This window comes from Anoplolepis gracilipes, chromosome 4 (assembly GCF_047496725.1).
Source record: "Anoplolepis gracilipes chromosome 4, ASM4749672v1, whole genome shotgun sequence".
In the NCBI taxonomy this organism is placed as follows: domain Eukaryota; kingdom Metazoa; phylum Arthropoda; class Insecta; order Hymenoptera; family Formicidae; genus Anoplolepis; species Anoplolepis gracilipes.
Window position 1 is genome coordinate 4,269,861 of NC_132973.1, and position 26,662 is coordinate 4,296,522.

At 32.6% G+C, this 26,662-nt stretch overlaps 5 protein-coding genes and 1 long non-coding RNA gene across 9 annotated transcripts in view; 3 read left to right on the forward strand and 3 right to left on the reverse strand.

The window, feature by feature from the left end:
* The window catches only part of Mical-like (MICAL-like protein), a 29,854-nt gene extending 23,202 nt beyond the window's left edge, over nucleotides 1-6,652 (forward strand). Inside the window, 9 exon segments of the mRNA XM_072891442.1 lie at nucleotides 2,780-3,097; nucleotides 3,211-3,933; nucleotides 3,935-4,626; nucleotides 4,730-4,955; nucleotides 5,110-5,454; nucleotides 5,580-5,715; nucleotides 5,797-6,025; nucleotides 6,125-6,237; nucleotides 6,315-6,652. Of these exon segments, the coding sequence (XP_072747543.1) occupies nucleotides 2,780-3,097; nucleotides 3,211-3,933; nucleotides 3,935-4,626; nucleotides 4,730-4,955; nucleotides 5,110-5,454; nucleotides 5,580-5,715; nucleotides 5,797-6,025; nucleotides 6,125-6,237; nucleotides 6,315-6,496 (2,964 nt within the window). The 3' untranslated portion in view covers nucleotides 6,497-6,652.
* Nucleotides 6,525-8,309, reverse strand: LOC140665387 (protein-lysine N-methyltransferase EEF2KMT). Of its 2 annotated transcripts, none has more exons than XM_072891469.1 (5): nucleotides 8,046-8,309; nucleotides 7,795-7,938; nucleotides 7,522-7,710; nucleotides 6,914-7,412; nucleotides 6,525-6,823 (listed from the first exon to the last, which is right to left on the reverse strand). In XM_072891469.1, the coding sequence occupies exons 1-5, from the start codon at nucleotides 8,097-8,099 to the stop codon at nucleotides 6,717-6,719; spliced, it is 993 nt and encodes a 330-aa protein (XP_072747570.1). In that variant the 5' UTR covers nucleotides 8,100-8,309; the 3' UTR covers nucleotides 6,525-6,716. The 2 variants fall into 2 exon arrangements, with proteins under 2 accessions (XP_072747570.1, XP_072747569.1); XM_072891468.1 differs by having other exon boundaries at nucleotides 8,007-8,305.
* A 3,541-nt stretch (nucleotides 8,310-11,850) lies between these two features.
* LOC140664953 (F-box only protein 21-like) lies at nucleotides 11,851-15,828 on the forward strand. The gene is made up of 8 exons (XM_072890599.1): nucleotides 11,851-12,190; nucleotides 12,918-13,241; nucleotides 13,322-13,775; nucleotides 13,902-14,038; nucleotides 14,137-14,248; nucleotides 14,391-14,540; nucleotides 14,730-15,012; nucleotides 15,259-15,828. Exons 1-8 carry the CDS (start codon nucleotides 12,033-12,035, stop codon nucleotides 15,429-15,431), a joined length of 1,791 nt encoding a protein of 596 aa, XP_072746700.1. The 5' UTR covers nucleotides 11,851-12,032; the 3' UTR covers nucleotides 15,432-15,828.
* Nucleotides 15,829-17,414: 1,586 nt separating this feature from the next.
* Nucleotides 17,415-19,199, reverse strand: LOC140665141 (uncharacterized). Its single transcript, XR_012046557.1, has 4 exons — nucleotides 18,660-19,199; nucleotides 18,387-18,535; nucleotides 17,908-18,126; nucleotides 17,415-17,579 (listed from the first exon to the last, which is right to left on the reverse strand). It is a non-coding gene; the product is annotated as an uncharacterized lncRNA (long non-coding RNA).
* A 2,300-nt stretch (nucleotides 19,200-21,499) lies between these two features.
* Nucleotides 21,500-24,185, forward strand: LOC140665298 (uncharacterized). Its single transcript, XM_072891234.1, has 7 exons — nucleotides 21,500-21,691; nucleotides 22,134-22,537; nucleotides 22,678-22,895; nucleotides 22,987-23,042; nucleotides 23,133-23,355; nucleotides 23,429-23,637; nucleotides 23,886-24,185. Exons 1-7 carry the CDS (start codon nucleotides 21,618-21,620, stop codon nucleotides 23,962-23,964), a joined length of 1,263 nt encoding a protein of 420 aa, XP_072747335.1. The 5' UTR covers nucleotides 21,500-21,617; the 3' UTR covers nucleotides 23,965-24,185.
* A 316-nt stretch (nucleotides 24,186-24,501) lies between these two features.
* Nucleotides 24,502-26,662, reverse strand: part of Centrocortin (uncharacterized) — a 29,637-nt gene continuing 27,476 nt past the window's right edge. For all 3 annotated transcript variants that reach the window (XM_072891228.1, XM_072891227.1, XM_072891229.1), the window contains exon 7: nucleotides 24,502-26,388. In XM_072891228.1, the coding sequence (XP_072747329.1) occupies nucleotides 25,111-26,388 (1,278 nt within the window). In that variant the 3' untranslated portion in view covers nucleotides 24,502-25,110. The remainder of the gene's footprint in view (nucleotides 26,389-26,662) is intronic.

The following is a 26,662-nucleotide window of genomic DNA, read 5'->3' on the forward strand; positions in this document are numbered from 1 at the left end:
ATAGAAATCGGACGTGCGGTCAGCAGCCTCTCTACAGTTGTACACAGTCGAATCGTGACTGTAATACTATTTCCCGGGGCGAGAGACTACGCAGAACGGTAAGAGAAAATGTTTGACGAAAATTCCCGCTGTCTTCTGATCTCTTTCTCTCTCTCTTTATCATTTTTGATTTCGAACAGAAATCCGATTAAGGAGATCGATCTCGCGATAATTGTACAAAGTTTGGAAAAATTTTCGAGTGACGCACGCAGGTGGAAAGATAAACAAATTACGTCCAGATTATTTTTATACGGTGCGTAAGCGACATCGCTTACGTGTAATAACATTTCGCGTTTATCGCCCAATCGGATTAATTAATCGTGCGCTTAATGTTGCTCGAGAAAATCGATACGTCGGCGATGTTTGTGCTTTCACGTTATAATCGCCACAATGCGATGAGAGCTGTACAGTTACCATGCATTTTCGTTCGTTTAATTAAATTAAATCACGATTATATATATAATTAAGCTATATGGCAATAATGATGCTGTAACTCTTGTTCATTAATGCGTTATATATTTGCGAGAAATGCGATAATAATTTCGATACATGAAGAGAGAGTTTGCGTTAGGGATTCTAGAGATTTCACGACAGAGAACGAATTCTTTTTTTCTTTTTTCTTTTTTCTTTTTTCTTTTTTTTTTTTTTTTGTTGTACTTGCGATCGATTGTCGCTTTATTTAACCGCCTATGTAAAACTCATGCACGTGGCAGTCGATGAAAGTTTAATAGAAATTGATTTTGCGGTTAGCAACCTATCATCCATGCCATTTTTCAGCGAGGAGAATTAATATACATATACATGGTCTCTCTTACGAACGCGCGAAAGGAACTCCGAGATAAGTTGATTATATGAGTCATCGGTTTTTTAATCAAATCAGTTTTCCGTCACACAACACAGCGTCTCATTTACATACATGTGCGACAAAAATAATCGACGATGAATCCTCCTCGAGACGATCTCTTACGATCAAAACTTTAACTTTTCCGACCAAGAGTAACGCTCGATTGAACGTTCATAAATACGTCCATAAATGGAAAATTGTCCAACTTTTCAAACGTATTGTCGAACGTTAGTTGTACATCGCGGGGACAAAGAATTCTTCTCGTAAATCGATATAATCGAGAAAAATGGATGAAGGAATTTCAAAAAAGAATAAACGTTCGCGATCCATCGCTTCCAGTGGTATATGGTTTCTGCGAACGACGCGCATCTCATTTTCTCGTAACGAAGATTTAACGCGACGCCATTTCCCGCTTTCTTATCCCGCTTGCAAAGCGACGTCCTCGTTACATTACAGTCGTATGATATACACGCCAGACATATAGAAGCCGCAGCGATTCGCTGCATTATTATTGGATTCACCGGACGTTAGATGCATACCGCGATAATACCTTGGAGATGTATGGCCGGTATTGTGGAAATTCGCTGGCTGTGTATAAAAGCTAGAGCAAAAGGCCGACGCGACGCCGAGGTGCTCGTCGATATCCAATGGCTCGTTACAAATGCGACCTACAATTTGTCAATATTTATCTTCGGCTATATGTTGTACGCGCTCTTCCAACCGAGAGGGAAACGATCCCCGTCGTGTGTAATAATGCTGAGATTTGGCACTTAATACTTTAAGGACGGTGATTTTTTTTTTTCTCCAATCAAACTTTTGTAAAATGTGTTTTGTAAAAAATGTTTATTCAATGAAAACAAGCATAATTTTGATTAAAAATGATTATGATATTTCTCGAAGCAATCACAGAGATCAACGTCGTACTCTGTGCATTCATATATTTGACTCTGTAAACTCTTCTTTTCTCTTCTCACTGACCAGTTGCAAACAATACATCTTTGTTTTCTTTTTTATCAGATTACGAATAAGAAAAGATGCCCATCATAGAGATTTTTTTTCGGATGTTTTCTTACACTTGTTCTTCTTCCAATTTCAATTGATTTAGCATGCCGATTGATAATTTCTCTGAGCAATGCAAATCTGATTCTAGTTTCAGAAAATTTCAAATTTTAGGAGGGAAATCAGTGAAAAACATGAAAAAATACGATATATATTGATTAAAGTTAAAAACTTATATATTTTCCATCTTTTGAAAAAACTGTACATTTATATTTATACATATACATGGTGTTCCGAAACTACAGAATATCCTTTTAAGAGTGGATTCTGTGGCCAATTTGAAAGCGAAAATATCTAGGAAAGTCATTATTTGCAAACTTTTAATTTTATATGTCTTTATAATTAAGTCTTAAATTAAAATTTTATTAAAGCAAACTCCACCTGAAATTAACTGAAGAATGTAATTGTGTTAATCGTTTAACTCCGCAAAGTTTAGTTTGAGAAACTCTTCTTTTTCACTCGCTTAGAACTCTAAAATTATTGATGCTTCAACATTTTTGCTAATGAAAAATCTTCAAATTGATCAGAGAATCTACTCTTAACAAAATATTCGGTAGTTTCGGGACATCCTGTATGCGGTATTCAAAAAGTTAAATATTCAACTTTTTCATGAATATTTGCGAGAATTGTTTCGCTAATGTAGATGCACGTTCAGACTAATTTAAAACAATTATCTCCAGTGAAAAAAAAAAAGAAAAAAAAATATGGTGACGGTGGGTGATAAGTTGCCTGCATAAAATTGCATGTCGCTCTTTGTTCATTCGCTGCTATGCTTGCTGGAGAACGAAATGGAGAAAATAATGGCGACATGTCTCGATATGTGTCCTGATAACACAGGTGGGGTCGCGTCTGGGAATGCGGAGGGATCCGTGCACCGCGTGCGGGCTGCCGGTCTTCCTGGCGGAGAAGCTGCTGATAGCGCGCGCTCCTTATCACCGTACCTGCTTCCGGTGTGCACGCTGCGGCAACCAGCTGACGCCGGGCAACTATTACGAGACCGAGGAAGGCCAGTATTGCTGCGAGACGTGTCCGGACGAGGAGATATCCGCCAGCGTACGTGGCAAGTACGCTGAATCGACAACGATGTCGGACACGGAACGGAAGAGGAGTGAACCATCAGGGCCGCTTAGTGATGAGGAAAAAACGGAGAGAAAGGTCAGATTTTTTTTTTATTTTATTCTTTTTTTTTACAAAATCTTTTTTGCGTTGAAAATCATTTTTTGAGAATAAGCGAGAATAAACATTAAGCAAACTTGTTGTATATACAGGATGTACAGAATCTACTGGAAAAGGCTATGGTGCCCGATCTGATCTCCCACACATCGCAGATGCGCAAGAGTTTCATGGCCGGCCACCTTCTCTCTGAGAAGATCGACGAGTCCACCGCGAGAGACATGAATACAAAGGATGTCGAGGTCGACTCCGATTATCATGAGAAGGGGAAGAGCAGGATCAGCTCGGCATTCCCAGACGACGACGAGAATGAAGAAGAAGAAGAAGAAGAAGAAGAGGAAGAACAGAAGAAGGAGGAGGAGGAGGAAGAAGAGGAAGAAGAAGAAGAAGAAGAAGAAGAAGAAGAAGAAGAAGAAGAAGAAGAAGAGGGGAAATCTCGTAGCTCTGTGACGAATTCTCCAGACACGGAGGAGTCCGGCATCGAGCGATATAATGTACATAGCGCGTTAAATAGCTTAGACATTAGAAGCAACGAGGATCAGCGATTGACTGCCATTTCATTCCATGACATAGATAAGGATAAGAGAATAAATAAGGATACCAAAGAGTCACCAGATCGTGCCAATGAAAGAGCCCATCCCGAAACGAGACTGTCCTTGGTACAAAGGAGACTCCAAATGTTTGAGGCTCGGGATAAAATAGATCATGCCGAGAGAATGATGGATCGAGGCAAGGTGGGAAGTCCGGTGGCTCAGGGCGAGTCCTGGGACCAAGAACCAGACGTTCTTCGAGTGAATCAGGAAGAACAGTTCGAAAATAAGGCTTGAAAAAGATCCGATGATTAAAAGTATCGATAAACGTAAAGATAGTTTGGAGAATATCGAGAAACTACCAAAAGAAGAAGATTCGATAATTACAAGTATCGAGAAACGCAAGGAAAGTTTCTCAAAAGACATTGCGCGATCAAATAGCGAAAAACAACATACTACCGATAATGCGCGGCTCAAAGAAAACACAAAAGTTGAAAGTGTGGAGAGCGGAAAGGAGATCCTCGCAAAGATCGAACAAAGAGAGGATAATGAAGTAGAGAAACCTTATGAGAACGTCGTGGGAAGCAGCGTGCTAACCGCGAGAGGCATCGATTTAAGCAACCACAAGGATTATCCGGAAGACTTAAACCCCTTCAAGAGCGACGAAGAAGATAACATTACGGAAGATAAAAAGCGGACTGCGATAGATAGCTCAAAAAACAGCAAAGTGTCGACTAATCCGTTCGATAGCGAAGACGAGGACGCCGAGGAACTGGAACCACCAAAACCAGCGGCTAGGAATAAACTGGAAAATCGGGGAATCCTAACGGGAGCGCCTGTGATCAAACGGATTCTGGCTGCGCCGCAAATCAATCTTAATCCATTTTGGAGCGACGAGGAAGAAGAGCACAATAGCGATGAAGAGAGACGAGATACAAAGCCGCAAGGAAATGTACCTATACCGAAACCGCGCACTATCAAGTATGTTATTTTTTTTTTTTTAATAGTTAAGCGAATATTATTTATATCTTATTTTGGGGAGTGAATACGACAACATTCAATAATTTTCCTGTTATACGAACAGGGCCACTTCTGAGGTAAACCTCGCATCACGGAGAGCTGATTTGAATCGTGGAGGTATGTACGCGTCCAATAGCTCTTTGACCAGCTCTGAGTCGACCACAACTCCCAGCGGTACATACAGGAAGAAGAAGCCCGCCCCGCAACCGCCAGCCGCGAAGGAATTGTTTCCGTCCGATCAACGTGAATCGCCCATGCTTAAGTGTAACAATACACTACCCTCATATCACGTACGTTTTAAGATACTTTTAACTAGATCACTTTTTAACTTGATTTATTCTTTTGTCTATAATCTCTATTTTAATCGAAATAGTTGATTTTATACATGTATAAATCTCGAGAGGAAAATAACTTTTTATTATCTTTTGTTCTTTTTCAATAAAGAATTCCTCATTATCACCTCGCACGACGCCGCGAGCTCGAAAAACCAAGCCGGCACCTCCACCGCCAATGCCGATGCCCACCAGCACACCTTGTAACGTATCGATCAGTAGCACGCCAAGTTTCGACGAATCTCCTATAATCAAACTTCGCGACTACGATCACAGTTCCCACATGTGGGAAGATCAGAAAACGAACAAAGACGAAGCGAATCGAAATAGGCAGAGTTTAAGCGGCATCTCGTGTACTGACAGTTCCTACACATCTTTCAGTGACAAAAGTATCCAAGGAAAGTGGAAGAGGAAAAAGGGTCCTGCCCCACCGCGACCCATTCCACACAGGAGAAAGGTATAACATAATTTTTTTTTTTTTTTTTTTTGCTAGTACAATTGTTATATTAATAGAATTTCCGAGAAATCAGGTGTATAAATAAGTAAGATTCGAGATTTACATAAATGTGAGTTTACTTGCAGATCAAAGTGATATCTATGAAAGACGTGAAATTAGAATTAGACGAAATAGAATTGCAACAGCAAGGTTTAGAGAGACAAGGCGTACGATTGGAACAATTGATACGAGATAAATGCGAATCCGGACCTAGAACAGAAGGTAAGAAACGTTTAATGAATAATCATAGTTATGTAATCTACTATAAAGACATAATTAATGATTAGTCTGTTCAATTGATAGATTCATCGCTCGGTACGGATGTGGAGGAACTGGTTTTGGAGTTGTTTGCATTAGTGAACGAAAAGAACGAGTTATTTAGGAGACAGGCCGAATTAATGTTACTAAGGAGACAGCAAAGATTAGAGGAGGAACATGCTGAGGTGGAATATCAAATACGATGTCTCATGTGCCAACCGGAAGCTACTAAAACAGACTTTGACAAACAGAGAGAAGAAGCATTGATACAAAGGTATTCTATAAATATTTATCCTATTTATGTATATATAATATTTAAAGAGTTATAGGTGCATAAAATGCATATAACACTCTTCTTTGTATTATATTGTAGATTAATAGAAATTGTAGAAAGGCGAAACGAAATTGTCGAATGCTTGGAAATGGATCGTCGAAGAGAGGTGGAGGAAGATAAAAGCATAAATAAACATATGGGTCTATTTGCTGGTAGGCAACAAGATAATACGATTATTAATGTAAAATGTGTAAGTTTTTTCAAGCTAATAATTAATATTGTCTTTCAGCAAGAAACAAGAACGAACTATCGGATAGGAATAACGATTCTTCTAACGCAGGAAGAACAAAAAAGGGAAAGGCGAAGGAGAAATTTAAAAAATTGAAAAAGGTCGTGAAAAAAGATGCCGATAAAGATGTAGATGAGGCTGAGGTAAAAGTTAAACGCCATAACAAGCGAAAATGGTTTTGAGTCGTATGACAGTGTTAACAGTTAACATTTATAATAGATACATATAAAATATATTTCATATTTAATACTTTTATACATATTTTTAACACTTTGTTATTTATGTATGTAGGAATTTATGCTAAGGTTATTAATAATAAATTTGCCCGTTTAATTGTCCTCCTAGTCTGATTACCTCTTAATTGTACATAAGTTGATAATCATTCGAAATAGAATTACCATATCAAGTTTTCCGAAAAATCTTCAATATTCGAACAGGCGAATTAATCGATTGTATCAATACAGTCCATTTCGGTAAGATACATTCTTCAAAAGCAAGATTGTGATTTCCTAAAATGAAAAAGACTTTGATTTTCTTTTTGACACTTGGAGTGAAACTTTTGAAATTTTTTAAATTTCTAGCTTTAGAAAAAAAAATACCTAAATATTCCAAAAACTGCGAAATAGTGTCCTCATTGCGAACTGTCGCAGCAAATACAGCGTAATTAATTGATGTTAAAAGATTCTTTAATCCTATTGTCAATGAATTAAACGAATCGCTTTCGTAGAGAATATCAGCAGCAATAATTATGTCAGGCTGCGAGAAACCCTCTGCTACATATTTATTAATATCCTGCCATTTCAAGTCTATTATTTGAATATCAGTTTGTTCGTATTTTAATTGTAATTTTAGTCTTAATGATGTGTCGCACATGTTTGATAGTTTATGTTGTTTATTCAACAAGAAATTAAGTTTTACATTTTCACAAAGCATATCTAGTACTGTTGGATGACAATCGGAGAAAATATATTGTTTTGGAGAGCATATACTAATAATGCTCATACCGGTCAATCCAACTCCACATCCAAGTTCTAATATATTTTTTCCATGAAATTTTTCTATATTTTCTGCGCACCAATCACTTAGAACTACAGCAGCCTGTTAATTGCATCATAATACATCTTAACTCAATAATTGTTGAATATGTTTGTAAATTAATTTATGTGAACGTAATTTAAAGATTTCCCTCGTACAAAGAGATAAATACCTGCCAACTACATAAACCTGTAGTTCCTTTCGAAATCAGATTTGTACTCTCCTTCAATGTGATGCAACTTAATGTTGCATTTTCTACTAAAAAGTGGCGGTAATGCACAGACTCTTCATCTTGCAATGATATTAATCTACAATATGCCGTGTATAAATCATCATGGATATCATTGCCGCTTGCTTCTATCTGAATCAAATATGTGTATAATAGAAAAAATTGTGTACTCTTATGAATTATAATGTTCCATACATATGATTTAAAAAAAAGTACCTTTGCCATAAACAATTTTAAAAATGCTTTCTGATATGACGTTTTCATCGGGTATCGCTTAATCAAATTGCTATTTATTGTGCTATCTAAGACTTGCTTCTGCATATTTAAATCGAAGATATAATCCTCATTTTCATCATAAGGCTGTAAAATATTTGTTTAATTGTCAAATTGTCAATTTGCATATAAAATCATGCAATATATTTACATACTATAAAATTAATTTTATTTATCGCGGTACAACAAATAACCTGTTTCGTTATATATTTCACGATAGAAATGTCGCGTCGCGTATCGCTATCCATTGGATTAATTAAATTAAAAGTAAAACTGAAAGTAAAATTGAAAACTGTCACATGTTACGACCGGTCAGATTAGTGTTGCTTAGGGCACGCTGTCATTTTTCTCGAATGATCAACACTCATGAGTCATGAATATCTAGATGCGATATAGGCATCCAAAATTGGGCGCAACTTGATGTGTCAAAGGATTCGCCGAATATCTCAATGCGCAAAATTACAACTAAATTACAATTTGTCATGATTGACAGTCCATTAAGTCCCATATAATTTCAATATGGGAATAAATTATAATGGCAATAAATTTTCAATGCATAATCTAACTTTCACGTGCACACACCACAAGACGACACGTCAAAGGCGACCAATCAGTGTCCATTATTTCCAGAGAAGCACGACTGATTGGTCATACGCTATTATAGTATTATGTATAGGCAAAAATATTAAATTTTATATGTATGTACTTCACAAATTGAAAAAAAGAAATTCACAATCATTTCTAATCATTCACAATCAATTTTATTGTTTAAATTGATAAATAAAAGCAAAACATGTCTTGGAAGCTGTGCATATCGTGTTGTATCGCTTTTTGCTAAATATCTGATGAGAAATGTTTTTAGATGTTATAAAAGAGAGAGATCCATCTAACGATAAGAATATAAATGTCTCTTTCCAATTTTGTGATTTCGATTTTCTCTAAGATAATATATGAGGCCTATCAGAGAGGCCTGACAGCTGACAGCCACGGTGCTGTTTGTCATAAAACGCTTTTTCCACGTTGTACACTAGCGTCACATACATCCATCTTACGACAGCCGGAACTATATGGCCACGTTTATTTTTGATGATAAAATAGTTATGGATTTAGCACGGACATGAATCAGTTGGTTTAATACAAACTCCAATGCAATCTGTTTTACTATTATAAAAATTTGCCATACTTTATATTAATAAATAAATAAAAAATATATATATATATATATATGCAAAGGATTAAATGTTTTAATTTGCAGACGAATTTAAAACGCGATGCAATAAAACAGTAATAAATTTAAAGTAGTAAAATTTTTCTTTGTCTAAAAGTTCTAGCTACGCCGTTGTATTCGTTAATCATTATTTGCATTTGCTATTATTATTAAATTGTATTTGCTAATTATAATGCCATTACTATAGATTTTGTGTTATAGATGTAATTCGAAATGGAATCCGTAAAATGCAGAAACATATATCATTATTAAAGACTAAACGTACGTTTAAAAAGGATAATCTGTATGATTAATTCATGTAAATGCGTGAGACGGTTTATGTAAAAAAGTCACAAAAAAGTCTACTGTATTAAAATAATTAAATATTAATTATTTGTACAAGGAAGTCGCAAATGTTATCAAAAGATATACATATGGACTCTAGAAACAATAAAGCGATTTAAAATGCATTTTCATGAATATTTTATTTTTGTTAGTGGAAACAATTGCATATTACTCATCTTAATGTTTTTCATATTATTGTATACAGTATACTTTTATTTTATTTTTAAAAATACGTTCTATATTTCAAAATATAAATTGAATAAAAAGAATACGCATCTTGTAATCGTCTTTTAAACTTTTAAAATTTCGATAATATTCTATTAGGAAAATATATTTCGCGAAGAAATGCGCTACTTTGAAAAAGATACATTCTCTTGACACGAATATTTTTAAATGATTATCTCTGTTATGGGGGGTGGTTTTCAGCCGGTAGGAGTCCGTCATAACTCTGGTCCAGACCATAGGACAGGGTATCCATGATGGATTTTCCATCTCCTCCGCCAATGAAAACAAAAAAAAAAAAAAGATAATATACAAAAATGATATACACTAATGATGATATATAAACAATATCAACATTTTTTCTAAGAAAAAGTTAATGAATCAGCGCAGGGTGTATGAGTATAAATAAAAACTCAAGTTTTTTAAATAAAAAAATACATTTATTTGAACGTTTCATATCTTTAATACAATGTAAAATATATGTACATAATTATATAATTCATCAAAGCTTAAAATAAGTAGACACACGAAATGTAATAATAAGTTTTTTTACCGGCTTTAAATAAACCAAAAATACCTAATACGTGCTTAAATGCATTTTTCAATATAACGATATAGTGGCAGAATTGAGAGAAAAACAATGGAAGAAATTCACAGATCTCAAACGTATTACATAATTGTAACAAAGCGCACACAATCGTCGTTCAACGCATTATTACATGTATTTATATGTTACACATAGAATTGATTACAAATATATATTATAAAGTATGATATTATATATTTGATGATACAAAATTTAATATAAAATATTTTACAAGAGAGTATATTTTAAACTGTATTACAAAATATACATATTATACATATTATACATATATCCGACCCTGCGACCTTCTCGTGATATGCTTTAAATGACGTTCTTTGGCAAACCTAGCAACGAAATTCTCAGGTAGCAATACACACATGCATAAAAAGGATTTCGAAAACAAAAAATATCACAAAAGCGGCGAGTTGTAAGATCTCTGTGCAGACACACACACAAAATGAAGAATATCTGACCGTGCGACCTTCTCGTGGTATGCTTTGAATAACATTAGCGTGTTATCACCGACGATTTTGAATTTTTTAAAATGTCGGTAAAGAAAAAAAATTTTTTAATGTTTCTTTTTCTCTTATTAACACTTATAATTAGTAAAAGTTAATGTAGTGTCAGTGACTGGAAAGCAATTTTTTAACAATAATTGACTTTATTTTCCATTTTTTCTTATTGGAATTAACCAATTTCACAATTTCTTGCACATTTTGCCCCATAAAAACATAATGATCACCATGAAAAAAATCTTATAGCTATTCGGCAATTTTTTGTCAAATTCAGCGTACTTTTCAGAATAATATATTAACAAATGATTGTATTTGCCAAACATTTAAATTATATATTCTATAAATTAATGACAATTTTTTCGTGAATGTGTTTTCATAAAAAAATTTCTAATAATTGTAAATTAATTAAAGATTATTGTGTAAAATCACTTAACAATGCTAAAATAAAAATAAATAAACATATTTTTTTAACATTTAAGTCATTTATATATATATTTTTAGAAGTTTGATTCTATTAAAAATAATTAAAAACAAAAAGAAAAAAAGAGTAGACAAAAGAAATAATGAGAATATAAATAAAAGAGGAATAAAAAGAGAAATAAAAACAGATTTATTTTGCTACGTAATAATAAGAATCTTTTTTACAAAAATTTACAAAGACAAAATATTAATTAAACATGTTGACAATAGAAAACACAACTTAACATTAGAAAATGAATATGAACATACACACGAGGAAACACGCGTGATGCGTGTGTACGACGCTTAGTTCACAGACATTACTAAATCTCATTATTTTTTATTAATTTTATTCAAAATTTTCATAGAATATGCTGGAGATATAAAAAAAATTGTCGTAAATAAAAATTGAAAGCTATTTTTATGAATTATTTTAAATATAACTTTTTTCTAAATATGTATTTCACTATGCCAGGGACATGTGTAATGAAAGGCAGACAATTCCTTTAAAATTAAAGATTCGAAAGATTTGTGACAAATATTACCTGAGAGACTTCAACAAAATTTTTTTATTGTGTGCAGTCACGTGACAATAATATGGTGGGAGAGCCTTTAGGTATTCAGATTTTTCCAGAATAAGTATAGACAGAGAGTGTAAAGAACTTCTGTAGTGTATATGACACGTGCTTTTAGTAATTGGAAAATATATACAAGAACATAGGTTTCGCAATAGATTTCATGTGACTACAAAAAGAAAATTAATAATACGCGGTCCGATCTTTTTAAATTAAATTACTTTTCTGTGTTTTGCTAAATTTTTAACTAAATTTGTTTTATAAACGAAATAATGGCTACGATAATGAATTTACCTGTAGAAGTGATAGATACCATACTTGGCTCCAACGATATCACTATTGAGGATATCATTAACTTCAGATGTGTGTGCAAGAAATTTCAACACGTAGCCAAATACAACAAGTTTATGAAGAAAAAGCTTTTTCAGAGGTAATTATTTGTTAATTAGGTAATTTTATGCAATTTAATTTCATTAACATACCAATTATACAATCAACTCTGAAAAAAATATATTTTATAAAAGTAATACATATAAAAAATATATAAAATATAGTAAACAATATAAAAAAGTTAATAAGAAACGGATCAATGAAAGTTAAATCACATAAAGAGTGCGAGCAATTATTTTCACTAAATTTTTTCATCAATTAAATTTAGCCTTTAATTAATTAAAGAATAGTTAAATTTTGTATTTTCTTTATAAACGAAAAATTTTGGAAAATAGCTCCTATCTATTTTTCTGTTTCTTGAATTTTATTAGCCAGTTTTAATAATAGAATTATTTTATTTAATTATGTTATTAAATAACTCATTAAACTGATGTTTAATAAATACACGGAATATAAAAATTAATTTGTTATAATTACAGAATATGGCTACCATGCTGTCTATTGTTTACATTTTATATAGTTGTATATTGTATAGTGTAATTTTAATTATATTTTAGTTAGGTAATTTTAATTACAGTTTAAATTGAAGATTGTATACCGTACACTATATATTGTATTAAAGTAAAACAAGAATGTATTTACGATATTTTGACTAATTACGTATATTACACAATTTAGACAATATAATTCTTGAAAAACTTGTTACAAATGCAATAATTTAGCGTTTTTTATAAATTTATGATAATATTATTTATTTCAATTTGCAGATGGCCTACAGCGAGAAAACTCTATAACAAGAAGGTTAAGGAAAATGAACAGAATGCGTCTGAAAGGAATGAACAGAAAAATGAAGAAAGTTTAAACTTTATAGAAATAGGCATGAATTGGTCAAGACGATTACGAAATTCCATGCCTCAAAAAATTCAAGCATATTATGAACATGGTATATTATTCATGGAGAACTTAACATATTACAATTACCACTTTCGGTTAGATAAAGATATGTTGCATCGATTTAGCACGGATAGAGATAATATAAAAATGGCTTTCTATATTGATGAGATTAAAAATTTGCTCCCTGAATTTTCACGGTAAAATTATATTAATTAAAGTACAATTAACTTTACGGACTAACATATATATTGCACAGTTAATATATAAATTTTTTCAGAAAAACTGTTTACGATCTAACAGAAAAATATTACTACGTACAACTTTTCCACTATCTGAGGGATGATATGTGGATGACAAATTTAATAAAATTTGAAGAACAATCTGACAAAGTGCAATTATTAGAACGAGCTGCTACTTTTGTGGCACAAGGCTTACAGAGGAAAAAGGAGGTATTTTACTCGTCCGTAACAGCAATACTAGATATTATGGCACTAGAAGTATTGAATAGCCTCAGAGAGAAACATCCCGACCATTCAATATTCTCGACGTCTACAGACAATTTTTCCTATTGGAAAAAGAACAATATCGACGATAATTATTGGAATGAAGCCGAAGGAACTCAGATTATGAACACACTCGAGGAATATATATTCGGCAAATTAAACTTTCGACCAAAGAAAGTGAAAAACACAGATTGGAATACACAATTAAAATACAAATGTATAGATAATGTAAGTACTATTGATTATAATGTATTATAGAAATATGGCCAATTATGCTGTGAACATGGTGATGTTGTTGTAATCTTCGAAATACTTTCCCTCTAATTAATTTCTGCATTGTAACTTTTGACATAGGTCTTAGAACATAAATATGGTCAAGACATAATAATATATATAATATATCATAGCGTTGCCAGAAGACTTGGTCTACGTTGTGATATAATAATGGGATATCCCGATAAGCACATCTGTTTATTTTGGAAATCAACATAGTAAGTATAATATCAAATTTGAAATTATTTGAATCTTTCGATATTTTTATTCTTACCATACACACACGCATACAAATATTATTTTATATTGTTTACAGTGTCACACATAGTTCAAAAAATGAAAGATGTTTTAGAATAAATTTAAAAAAATTCCCAAATTGTTTTATCAACTACCGTTTTAGAGAATTGGAAATAATAGAAGCTACAAAGGTAATTACTCGCACTTAATTTTTATCAATTTTAATATTAATTTACGTAATATTAAAATTAAACTGATAGACTTGCACAATATATAATTTTTTCGTTTCTAATTGAAACATTATTTACACATTTAAATCATTTTTTATTATAGATGCGAAGAATACTATCGGATATGATCCAGTGTAATAAAGATTTGTGGAAAGTGTTTTTTACTGATTCATCTAAATATGTTTATAACTGGAATATGAATTTTAGAGATTGGAGTACGAATTTACAAAGAAGGATTGGACCACAGTCGTGTGTGCGTACGCATTACACGTATATTAATAATAATAATAATAAACAAAAAGCTTTTCTCTGATAACATACAATTACATAAAAATTATAGTTATTTATAATTTGACTAGTTGTAATTTAACTTCCTACAAATGTTTATATAAAAATTACTTGACAAGAAATATCAATTAAAACTTGAACTTACATTTTTCAGTTTCACATAATAATGAATCAGGTTGAAATGCTAAATACAGGAAGATCAGAAGATGTAAAATTTGCAGTTGGAATGATCGTAACACATGATTATCAATCTGTAGACTGTCCTACAGGCGTAATAATTGGATGGCATCGATATAAAGATAGAAAGTTGGTTGAAATCTCCGTAAAAGATAGAACAAAGGCTCCTTATTTTCCATTAAAGATCTGTAGTGACATGGAGGCACAAACACATTACTTAATTCTTACCGAAAATAATGAAATGTGTTATGTGGGAGAAAGTATGAATATAATTATATTGGCATATCTTTATCTTAAATTACAATTTTTTCTTTATTTGTCTCATCTCTTTATACGTATTGCAAAATAGTATATTATTTTATTTTAATTTATCTTGTTCTCTTTTTTCTTAATTTAGATATTTTATTTATTTTTAGTATTATTTATTATCGTATTTCTTTTTTATTATTTAATTTTCCTTGTCAGTAATTGATTTTTTCTTTGTGTTTTTTTAATTTTTATTATAGACGCTATAACTTTAACAACGCCGAAATGGATAGAAAATAGTGAGATAGGTGCTTACTTTAACAAATTCGAAGGCACGCATTACGTACCAAACAAAGCGCTGGAAAAATGTTACCCGCATGATGCCGCTGTAACTGTTGCTGTAACTACTAAAAAAACAATATCAGAGAATTAATACTATAAATTTAAATATAAATTATTGTAGAGAGATGGTAGGTGGAGCTAGACAGAGAATCGATTCTCGATCCGCGGGTCGAGGAGATCCGAGAGACTGAGGGTGTTTACGACAACTAATCGGATCTCTGATCGGACTGAACATCTTTGATAATGGCTAAAAAAGCGCACTATGTAGCGATTATTGAAAAAAATTACAGCCTATGGCCATCATACCCTAGTTTCCGTATGGCCATCTTACCCGAGTTTACCCTAATATTGTGTTCCAGTAGTATCGAGAATGTGCAAATATAGGCGCATTTAAAGTTTATCTTCTTTATAAATTTTAATCAATATCTACAAATAATATCAATTATCAATTATGTACACATATTTTAAAATATTAGGAATAAAGGAGAAAAGTGAGAAGAAAAACATAAAAAAGTTGTTAAATGAAATAAAAATTTATAGATATAGAGATCTATAAAAAATATTTAAACTGTCAAATAAAGAGTGGCTGATAAAAGATAAAGATATTGCTGAACATGCAAATTGGTTAAAGACGAAAGAAGCACACGTTACTATTGCATAACGATAATTCTTAAATACCGTTCAATTATTGTATTCTAAAATAGTTGCAGATACTTTTTTCTAACTATTTGCGTCTAATTATTGTTGAATAATCTTACATTTAATTCTAATCGCTTTATAAATAAATTGCGGCTTATCTTTAAATTATTTTTTCTTATTTTTATTCATATACCATATAATGTATGCAGAAAACATTATACAAAAAATATTAGATTATATTTCAATACATATTTTCTTACACTATTTTAATATACATTTTGTTTCTCAATCTTAACTTCTAATGGCTCAAGAGAAAATGAAGTTATATCTGCATTTAAATTAACTTTTTCGAGTAGAGTGTTTTTATCTAGTTTGAATATAAATAATAAATATTTGTATCAAAGTTGCTAAGAGGGTTGCTAACAGGTTTTATTGAGATCTTTGCATAATTTATACCTGCAAAAGTTTGTCAATTACTTATATGCAAATCAATTTTATGATAACATTTAAATTGTGTTTACCTATACAATTCCTTGGTCCCGTACCAAACGGCATAGGTAAGATGAATAGGACATTCCTCCATTCTCAGGGAGAAATCTATCTGAATCAAATACCAACGGATTGGGCCAATACTTTTCATTTTGATGTAGAAGAATTATTAACAAAAAAACATCAGTGCCTTTTGGCAGAATCAATTCTCCTAAAACATATATTGTTAAAAAAAAAACGAATCCTGGCCCATTAACATATCTTGATCTTAATATATGTTCTCAAATTATTGTTCTAAGTATTATTTATTCTGTAAAGTCCAATTGCATCAACATTATTTTGGCTTAAGAGACTTAAATATATGTCTGTCCTTATTTCCGTGTGGCAAATCAAGTCATCAGTGTCCGGTGACTATCTAGTATCATATTATATAAAATATTATAAATAATTTATTTATTTTCTTCTTTAGATAACAATTATAGATAATGCAATAGACTCTAATACAACTTTATCTAGAAATGTATTAACTGTGATACGAAAATTTTTTCACCGAGATCTGAAGTATGTACACTTGTGTAAAAAAGATTAAAAATAAATAAACATTAAAGCCATCACTATTTTATGACTGTATCAAGAGTACAATTTTATTATTAAATGTAATAATTTATTTGCTTCTTATATTTATTTATTAACGCTTTATCAATTCTAAATCTCTTTTTGACTAAAAGTCGTAGTGGTTCGTGAATGAAAAGAACCTCCAAAAAAAACAGGCGTTTTTTTCCCATTTTTGATCCCGCGATTTTGGAACTAATTTGTTTGCCAAATGATAGTTTATGATGAGAGACTTATAGTAATAATTATAATTTTCTAAAATATTATGTATAGTAAACGAAAGATATAAGAGCATACAAAAAAGATATTGTTTTAAGATATTTAAAGCATATTTATTATAGATGAATTACTATACATATACATTTGTCTACACATACAAACTAATGTTAATAAACTTTCAATGTTTGAATACGTCATATATATTCATTAAAATTCCATTTTAACCTTTTAAGAGAATAATTTTTATAGTTTGATTTAGTAGTAGTTAGGGAACTGGCCTCTGAAAATAGTGAAAAAAACGTAATTTTATGTATATATTGATTAAAATAATTTGACATTTTATATACACATTATACATTTCGTTCTTTTATTGAATCTCTTTTATTAACTCTACGATATGGCATGCTAATAGTTTCCCCTTTATTATCAATGCAGTTTTCAATAAAAATTTAACACATTGTATGCAAGAAAAAAGAATTACTATTTTTTATTAGTTTGAACCCGCATACAATGTGTTTAATATTAATCAAATTGTAATAATTTTATTATTAGAATGTAATCGAAAATATAAAGTTGTAATTATTATAGTTACGCGAATCATGACTTACACATATAGCGTAGGATGTAGCATCTGCAAACATCGTTCCTGCATTCTCCTCCACTTAAGTGTTCGTCATTAGTACAACTTCTATTGCAATAATAATTCTTAAAACGAGATTTATAACCACCAGTACAACGGTATTCCTCATTGAGTTGTTTGATAAATTCCATGTGCCAAGATTTGTTTTCCTTCGGCCACCACAAGTCCTTATCGTCGTATATCGATCCTTTTTCATTTAAAATACACATAACAGAAAAATGGTGTTATAATATTAAAACAAAATCACAATATTTATAAAGATAAGAATTATTTTTAATGTAATATAAAAAAACATGAAAACAAGAAAACTGTCGCACATATTATATTTAATTTAGACACGCATAACACGTCATCATTTGCGTGTGAACAATCTCATTAGACTGTGTATATATTTGCGTTAAGATTAAATTATGAAACTGTAAATATATTTAGCTTCTGATTATATACCTTTATTTTCAGGAAATGCGATGACGACCGCAGTCATGACCAAAAAAGCGAACACGTAGATTTTCATCTTGAGGCTGAATATTTTCTAAAACTTGTAGTAGAATCAGCGTTATCCAAAAATGATACGGAATGACAGTTTCGCTGCGACTCTATGCAGACAATTGTCTATTTAACACCCTTCTCGTCCATATTCATTTCATTGGTAATTTAAGACTTCTCGACACTATTGAAAAGCATTCATTATAAAAAAAAAAAAAAAAACAAATCTCTTACCTCCTGTATGCGAATGGAGTTGAAGATCCCGGGTAATCTCGGTCTAATCTAATTATGTATAAGAAATTACTGACAGATAAATTCTTATTACTTAATTATCGTGAAAAAGACTATAGCACATTATCTCTTTGCGTCCCAAGATCAAATGCACGGGAACGGTCGTCCAAAGGAGATTTTATACCGTAGGTATTCGAGAACCTTGTAGAATGTTTTTGATTTCGTTGAGTGATGTATATAGAAAGTCAATCTCAAAATTGTTATTTTACTTTAATGTTGTTTTTTCAGTTTTTTCGGACGACCGCTACATGACAAAGTCGAATACGAATCGAGACGAAAAGGCGACTTTTGATTCGCGAAGCATGACTTCGAGGCGCGCTAGGTTTATAATGCAATTACAATTTAGTGTGCTAGACAGCTTTATTCTTTTTTTTTTGACATTAATTATAATATTTTTTCAATCTCTAACACGTCCTATGAGCCAAATAACATCTACCACAAATTATTTCGCATTTTAAGCGCGCGATTTATATGTATACTAATAAATGATAATAAAATTGTAATAGTGGGGACATAGTTCAATGATAATATATATGATGGTTTTCTCGAGTAGAAATGTTTCATGAAAATTTCTTTGTTTACAGGTCACACAGAACAATAAACATAATATTTTTATTAAAAATAGCACATCCATGAAATTACAGTTGTAAAAATAGATTGTTCACATCGCGATTTTACTTCCTCAGATTATAATATTATATATTTTATAATTTATACTTATAACGATTGCATTAACAATAAAAATATCTTTTTACGACTTTTTTTCATTAATGTTATATAATAGTAATAAAAAATATTAATGTTAACAAAAAAATTTATAAATATAATGTTTGAATAATACACATAATTCTCATAAATATTGTTGATAATAATTTAAAACTGCTTTTAGGTCCTAATTTTAAAAATGAATATTTACTATTATGTGTAAAATGATGGGGATTTATTTTGACAGTTTATTTATCAGCATAAACATTACGCATTTCGAAAGTCTCTACAACTCTTGTAAAGGAATTTCTTTTTAAAACAAAATTAATTAAAAATTCACTAATAGAGAATATTTGTACACACATTCTCTTATAATTCATCTAAAAATACAAAATTAGATGAATAGAATTAACTATCTATGAATGACAAATTGCTGATTTATGTTATTATATTAGAATTAATTTTGAAACAATTTTTGTAATTCCTAAAAGATTTTCTTTTTGAGATAAAAAATATAATACATATTGTACTCAACTTAATTTATACATAATTATATTACTTAATTATATTTACTTAATTATATTTATACAATATTTTAGAGAATAATGGATTTTTCGTGACAAATTGAGAATTTATTAAATAATTAATGATTAAATAAAATTCTTAAATAGTCTAAATAATTCATAGAGTTTCTACTAGAAATGTGATATTGCACAAACAAATTGCATTATCTACGTAGTATAAAATTTATTAGATCATGAAAATTTTCTTAAGTTATGACTTGACCACTGTGAATTTTAAGTGTGCTTCTGAAAATGTACAATGTACAATGAAAAGCAAAGATCTAATCTAAGCACATATATAATTGATTTAATAAATTGATGATGTAATATCAAGAGATTTGATAAAAAGGATATTTTTTAAGTATATTTGTTACGTATTTCTCATACACACGCACATACACAAAATGTACACTTACATTATGCATTTTTGATATATACATTTGTGTATTTAATAATGTTAAATAATAACTATAATTCAAATATGCGAATTATATGCAATACACGTATATATCGATTAAATGTTAATTTTATCTGTCTAAAAAAACAATTGTCATAACCGGATTTAGTCTGCAGCTGTCAAATTTTGACAGTTTGTGTGACAATTTGTAGAAAAATTATATTAAAGAAAAGTTAAAAAGAAAAAAGTTAAAGAAATCGAAGAAGAGAAAAAGAGAGACAAAAGAAAGGTACATATATTATATATGCATGTATTGTATATTATGTAATTATGTGTAATTAATAGAAAAAAAAGAGATGGAAGAAAGAAGGAGAAGGGATATAATATTAAATAAAGAAAGAGAAAGAAAGAAAAATAATGAAGGATGCTTTTTTTAAAGCAAACTGTAAATATTAAAATTAAATATTTAACAATCAATTAGCATCGTGGAAAAAAACTTTAACGCTTAACTTAAACATACACAATATAATCATACAACACAATATAAACATAAACAAAATAAATGGCGCGCGCTTAAACTATTCCAGTAATAGTAAAAATAACACACAGCAGTCTCTAATAATATATCAATACTAATACATATTAAGTAATTTGCAATAAAAATTAAAAACATCATATAATTTAATATATTGCTTTCGATAAAAACAGAGAGATATTGCTTTCGTATTTTCTTCCAAGAATAATAAAATAGAAGAAACAATATTTATTGCTAATGTCTTCTACATTATTGAAAAAAGTTTATTCTATTGCATGTGCGTATAAATAATTCATAAATGAATGAACGTATCTCCTTGATCTACAATTTGTGGATGTAGCACGTGGTCTGTAGCACGGACATGAACCGGTTGATTTATTCATACATCCGTAACTGTTTTATCATCACCGAAAGTGACCATGTAGTTTCAGGAAAGGGTAAAATGAATGTACGTAACGCGGCGCTAGTGTATAACGTGAAAAACCTGTTGTATAAAAAGTGACACCACGGCCTCTCCCAAGTTTCTCTCTGGGTTTACCCTAATATAAGCCATTATACCATAGGGCTCAATCCTCCAATCGGGAGCAAAGCTTCCGATATTCTAGTAATCGTAACCTGAAACCTGAAAAACGGCAGCTCTTCAATTCGGTTGATTTCAGTTGATTCGGTTGTGTGTATCCGTGTAATCGAATTTTTACGATATGGCTGATATGGGCCTAAGTTTAGATGACATTATTAAAAAGTCGAAATCACCAGGGATGAGAGGCAGAGGAGGGTAAGAGAAATTCATATAATTATCCAACGGAATTCTCTTCAGCTTCGCTTCTCCGCTATAGATTTATAACCTTCACAATTATTTTTTTCTCGGACAAGAATTGTCAAAATTATCACCGTGTAACCCGAAATCTCTCTTTTTCTGCTTGAATTTATTTAATAATATATTTTTTAACAGAATTAGCGTTAAATAAATTAGCACGCATCTAATGTAAAATGTATTAAATAACTGTATTGTTGTAAATAGCTCAAAAGCAAAACCTTTTTGCTAATCGAACGCCCTTAACGATATGTATGATATTTAAGTATATAGTTTGTATAATGACTTGATCCGACCTTTAGATAAAATTCAAGTGAACTGATTACGTTGGGATAATTATTTTGCACTGATAAAAAAAAGTGAAAATCGGAGAGAAAAAAATGAATTTTATATTGTTATGCAGAATTCGCAGAAGACTCAACAGAGGCTCGCGCGCTAATGGTTCTGTGAGAGGACGTGGCCCGCATGTAGTTGCAGATGCACGGTTCAAAATAATACAGAAGAATCGTGAAAAATTGACCGACGCCAGGGACAAGCTTGCGGAAATAGCAAAGCAGAGCGATGCGAGACTCAAATTGGACAAGATTCGAGCGTCACAATATAAGAAGATGGATGTGCAGCTTCCTGGAATTTCGCGAAAGACTGGCCGAAATGGTAGACTTTCGTTATCGACGAATAAGGTGCCGCCTTTGATGCCGCATATATTACCACCAAATATACCAGCTCCCACAAGGGTGGTAGGCTACAGACCACCTTCTCTCCCTGAACCTCATTATTTAGGAGATATGAGTATGGATTATAACGACGGTATGTGAATCATATATCAATGGTACATGAATATTCTGATGATGTATTCATATGTACGTATATACTTTAAAGATGTATTTTAGAAAGATATTAAAATTATTTATGAAATACATTGAAATAGTAATTTCTTCTTGTTTCAGACTATCTTATGGATTCCCCTTCATTGAGAAGAACTGTGAGTAACGAGTACGCGCCAACACCACCACCTCCACCCCCTGTGTTCAATATTCCGACTTCTCCTTATACTTGGGTGAAGCCCACAAGCACTAGTGTGACTAGAATTCCAGCTCGAAAATCTGAGCTAGAAAGAGAACGAGAAAGACAGAGAGATTATAAGCTCGTTGCACGCTCCTCAATGGTAAATAACTTTGAGATAAAATCTTTCATGTGAGATTCTTACAATTTATGTGTTTAATTAACTTTTATAATTCTTTGTCTCTTTATTACAGACTAAGACTGCTTCGCCCCCTTACAAGGAAGATTGGAGTTTTGGAACAAAATCAAGGTAAATATTTTTGAACCGCACATAATTTTTAAGAATGATTATAAACATTTATTCGGTATATTTATATTCTCTTTATGATTCTCTTTGTAGAACAATTTTGGCAGAAGAAACCGCAGATTCCAAGTACTATGAGTCTAGAAGTCTTCGAGACGTAGGAGTTAAGTCGCGTCTTGATTCATCCGTGAATAAATCGAGAATAATGGGCACTTTATCGCGACCAAAAGCAAGTTCATCTAGTTCATCGACGCAATCAACGGGTTATCGAATTGTAGTATCCAATTTGCAAGCAAACGTCACGCAGGAAGATATCAAGGTGCAGTATAGTAATTTAATTTTGAAGTTAAAAGCATTCCTTACAAAGTATTAATAAAAAGTGCATTTTATAGGAATTATTTGAAGACGTTGGGGAATTGCTGGTATCGAGATTAGTTCGTCCAGGCACAGCGGAAGTAATTTATAAGACGTTGAAAGATGCGACTAAAGCAGTTGAAACTTACCATAATCGGCAATTGGATGGTCATCCGATGAAATGCCTTCTTGTTAATCCACGACCAAAAAACAATCCAACTGGACCAGCTGTGCGATCTCTTACAGAGTGAGTAGCAAAATTTTTCTGTATATTAATAACGTGCAGTTTATGCCGTACTTTTATTTGACATTTTGCTGAATCGTCATGATACACGAAATCCGAATACAATACAAACTCATTATTTCGGTGTCGTGTGAAATAATTTTATACAACTATTCTTTGCATGTCAATATTGTGGCTACAGCGACTAGTTTGAAGTTTTGAAAGGAGACGACAATCTCTTTTTTTCTTTACGACAATTTCTTTCCCGACAGATCGAGACGCAGCGTCAGCTCGAGTTATGTACAGCCGAGTTTAGGAGCGGTGCATCGCGCATTGTTTGATGATTCTTAATCGAATATATTGCTGTATTAATGAATATGAATGCTTTTGATATAAGAAATATTAAAAAAGGGAAATGTCAAATGTATATTTAAGAAGACATCGTCAACGCAGAATAATTTTAAGGAAAGGGAATAGAGAGAAAATAATATGCAATACACCTGCGCGAATCTAATTCCCACCTACAATTGTATCGATAAAATAAACTTGTACCACCCATTATCTTCAATCTATATGCGATTTTTATAATTGATTAACACTAGAGAGTGCCCGTGGATTTATCCTGGTCATTTTTATATAAACGTTTCTTTTATATCGTATATTGCACTTTTTTATTTACAGCTTATTTTAAAAATATACCATTTTAAATATGAAAAAATTATATTAAGTGATTAAAATATTGAGCATTTTATAATAAAAAAAAAGGTTCGATTCTATTTATATAAAAGTAAAAAAAAATTTTATTTCCCATTAACAATTATATCGGAATTCAATTCAAGAATTATATCATCATATACTCGATGGAATACAAACCAGGAAGAACGCGACTTGTGATACGATAAAGAATTTATTTATATACGTACAACATCATCATCACAATATATTCATACCTACAAAATACAAAAGCTAACACCGCGCGCATGCTGCTGCTGCTGCTGACATGCACTAAGGGTCATCTCTTTTTCTTGGGAAAGGGAGAGGGAAGTAGGCATACGTAATTGTGAAGAGTGGTGTGAGCAATTTTGGAATTGGAAGTCGGATTTTGACACGGGGAGTAAATGGCACATAAATAGGTTTCTTCTCTTCTCCGTAAATGCACGATACCGTAGTAGCGCTCAATAATCGCCATCTCACCGGAATGAATGGAAGGAAGGGGATATACAATAAGAAGATATACGAAACTTAAAGCTAATGTCGACGCGGTAATTAGTGCCTAAAAAAAATCGTCACCACGCTACACGTCCGCATTGTCGAATATTTACAAGTACAAAACAATACTGAATTTTTATCCTGGAATGAATAACGTGAACCAAACGCGCGGGACTCGCTACCCTAGTCTGAGAGAGAAAAACAGATATATATATATATATAATCGAAATATAAAATCTAACATGTTGCTTTCCTTCGCTTCGCTCCGTCTGTTTATAGTCGTTCTGTTTAACTCCTACGATGATGATGGTGATGATGATTGTTGGTTCGGGTCTTGTTATTCGGCGTGCGGAGAACTTCCGCGTAAGACATCTCCAGTCGCTTCAATCGAGCCACCTCTTCCGACGCTGTGCTAGGTTTGAAATCTCTGTACTCGTAATTATTGTGCTGCTGCGGCTCATTCGAACCGCGCCCGTACGTGTGCTGTTGCCTGCGGTTGTTGTCTCTCGGACCCTGCCGCGTTGTCGTCGTACATCCGTTGTGCTGACCGTTCCACGTACCCAGATGTTCGTGCTCGGCTGGATTGAATGGCTTGAATCTCCTTCGACCGCCGCTGTTGGGCTTGAGAGGCACGAATTTCGGGTTTGTCGTGGGAATGACGTCCGGCGTGGTCGACCGGTCGTTATAGTGTGCTCTCTTGGCAGAGTTCTTCTTCGCCGAGGATTTCTTACGCATACGCAAGTTGATAGACACATAGTCCATCTTGCAGCCTGCGTCGGGCTGCTGTTGCTGCTTCGTGCCGGTAGACTTGTTATTATCGGATTGTTGATCGTTCTTAGTGCTGGGTGGACTGCAAGCAGACTGCACTCGGCTGAAGACCGGTTCCGAGACCACTGACGACACCATGGATGACATGACGCTCTGATTATCGTCCGTCGCTTCGCTCTGCAGATCCTCCTGAAACGATGTCTCGTACGTTGTCTGAGACGTGGTGGACTCGTCCAACAACGGCAGCTTTTCACCCTCGTCCTTTGCCTCAGCCGCTCGCTTCAGGACACCAAAGATCTCACTGAACAATTGCCGATACTCGGGTGTTTTGCGGAATCTGCTCTCGAAGGTGCTGTTGTCGTCGTAGATGCTGAACTTGCAGTCCTCACCATCGGCGATGGAGCACAGGAACGAGCCTGGCCTGCCATCCGTCTGCGTCGCCTTGTTGCTCGTCTCGTCTGAGAAGCCTGAGGACGACGTCTCGGCTTCGGAGAAATCTGTCGGGGTGGCTGAGAAGGGTTTCTTGCCAGAATTGTCGGACACCTTGGCTCGCGAAGCGGCGGTCTTGTTCGACTCCGAACCGGCAACCGCGCCTTCGGTGGAATAGAAATTATTGAACTCTCCGGACATTTCCAGTTCTTCCTGCAACGATAGACACGTTGCGGGGTTGGGCACGTCCTTACGACGGGGTTGACAGTGTCTCTGCACCTCCAATAAGGCCTGATACTTCTCCACCAGGACTCGATAAGGATTCGCGCTGTCCAGCTCATCCGTACACTCGTTCTTGTTGCCTGTATCCTGTATGCAAGGTAATTCATGTATGCCCGGTTGAAACTATGCCAAAGATATAATTCTACGAGTTGAAATTTAAGAATGTTATTTGGAGAACAAGAAAAAAGCGATCGGATTCAACAATTATACTATTTAAAATCTATTTATAAATGCACTATTTTTGATAATAATAATTTGAAGGATATATGTATCATGCAATATTTTTTCTTACTTATCTTTTCATCGAGAGATCACTGCAATTTACTACATTAATAAAAGATGTGAGACATTGTGCACAGAA

Bases quoted from the DNA above. Each gene is read 5' to 3' on its own strand.
- LOC140664953 (XM_072890599.1), top strand. From the start codon at position 12,033: ATGGCTACGATAATGAATTTACCTGTAGAAGTGATAGATACCATACTT. The intron at 13,776-13,901 runs GTAAGTACTATT...CTTTTGACATAG, and splicing joins AATACAAATGTATAGATAAT to GTCTTAGAACATAAATATGG. The intron at 14,541-14,729 runs GTGCGTACGCAT...TACATTTTTCAG, and splicing joins GGATTGGACCACAGTCGTGT to TTTCACATAATAATGAATCA.
- LOC140665298 (XM_072891234.1), top strand. From the start codon at position 21,618: ATGGCTGATATGGGCCTAAGTTTAGATGACATTATTAAAAAGTCGAAA. The intron at 22,896-22,986 runs GTAAATAACTTT...TCTTTATTACAG, and splicing joins TCGTTGCACGCTCCTCAATG to ACTAAGACTGCTTCGCCCCC. The intron at 23,356-23,428 runs GTGCAGTATAGT...TGCATTTTATAG, and splicing joins TCACGCAGGAAGATATCAAG to GAATTATTTGAAGACGTTGG.
- LOC140665387 (XM_072891468.1), bottom strand. From the start codon at position 8,099: ATGGATAGCGATACGCGACGCGACATTTCTATCGTGAAATATATAACG. The intron at 7,939-8,006 runs GTATGTAAATAT...AATATTTTACAG, and splicing joins TAAATAAAATTAATTTTATA to CCTTATGATGAAAATGAGGA. The intron at 7,413-7,521 runs GTATTTATCTCT...TGCAATTAACAG, and splicing joins CAGGTTTATGTAGTTGGCAG to GCTGCTGTAGTTCTAAGTGA.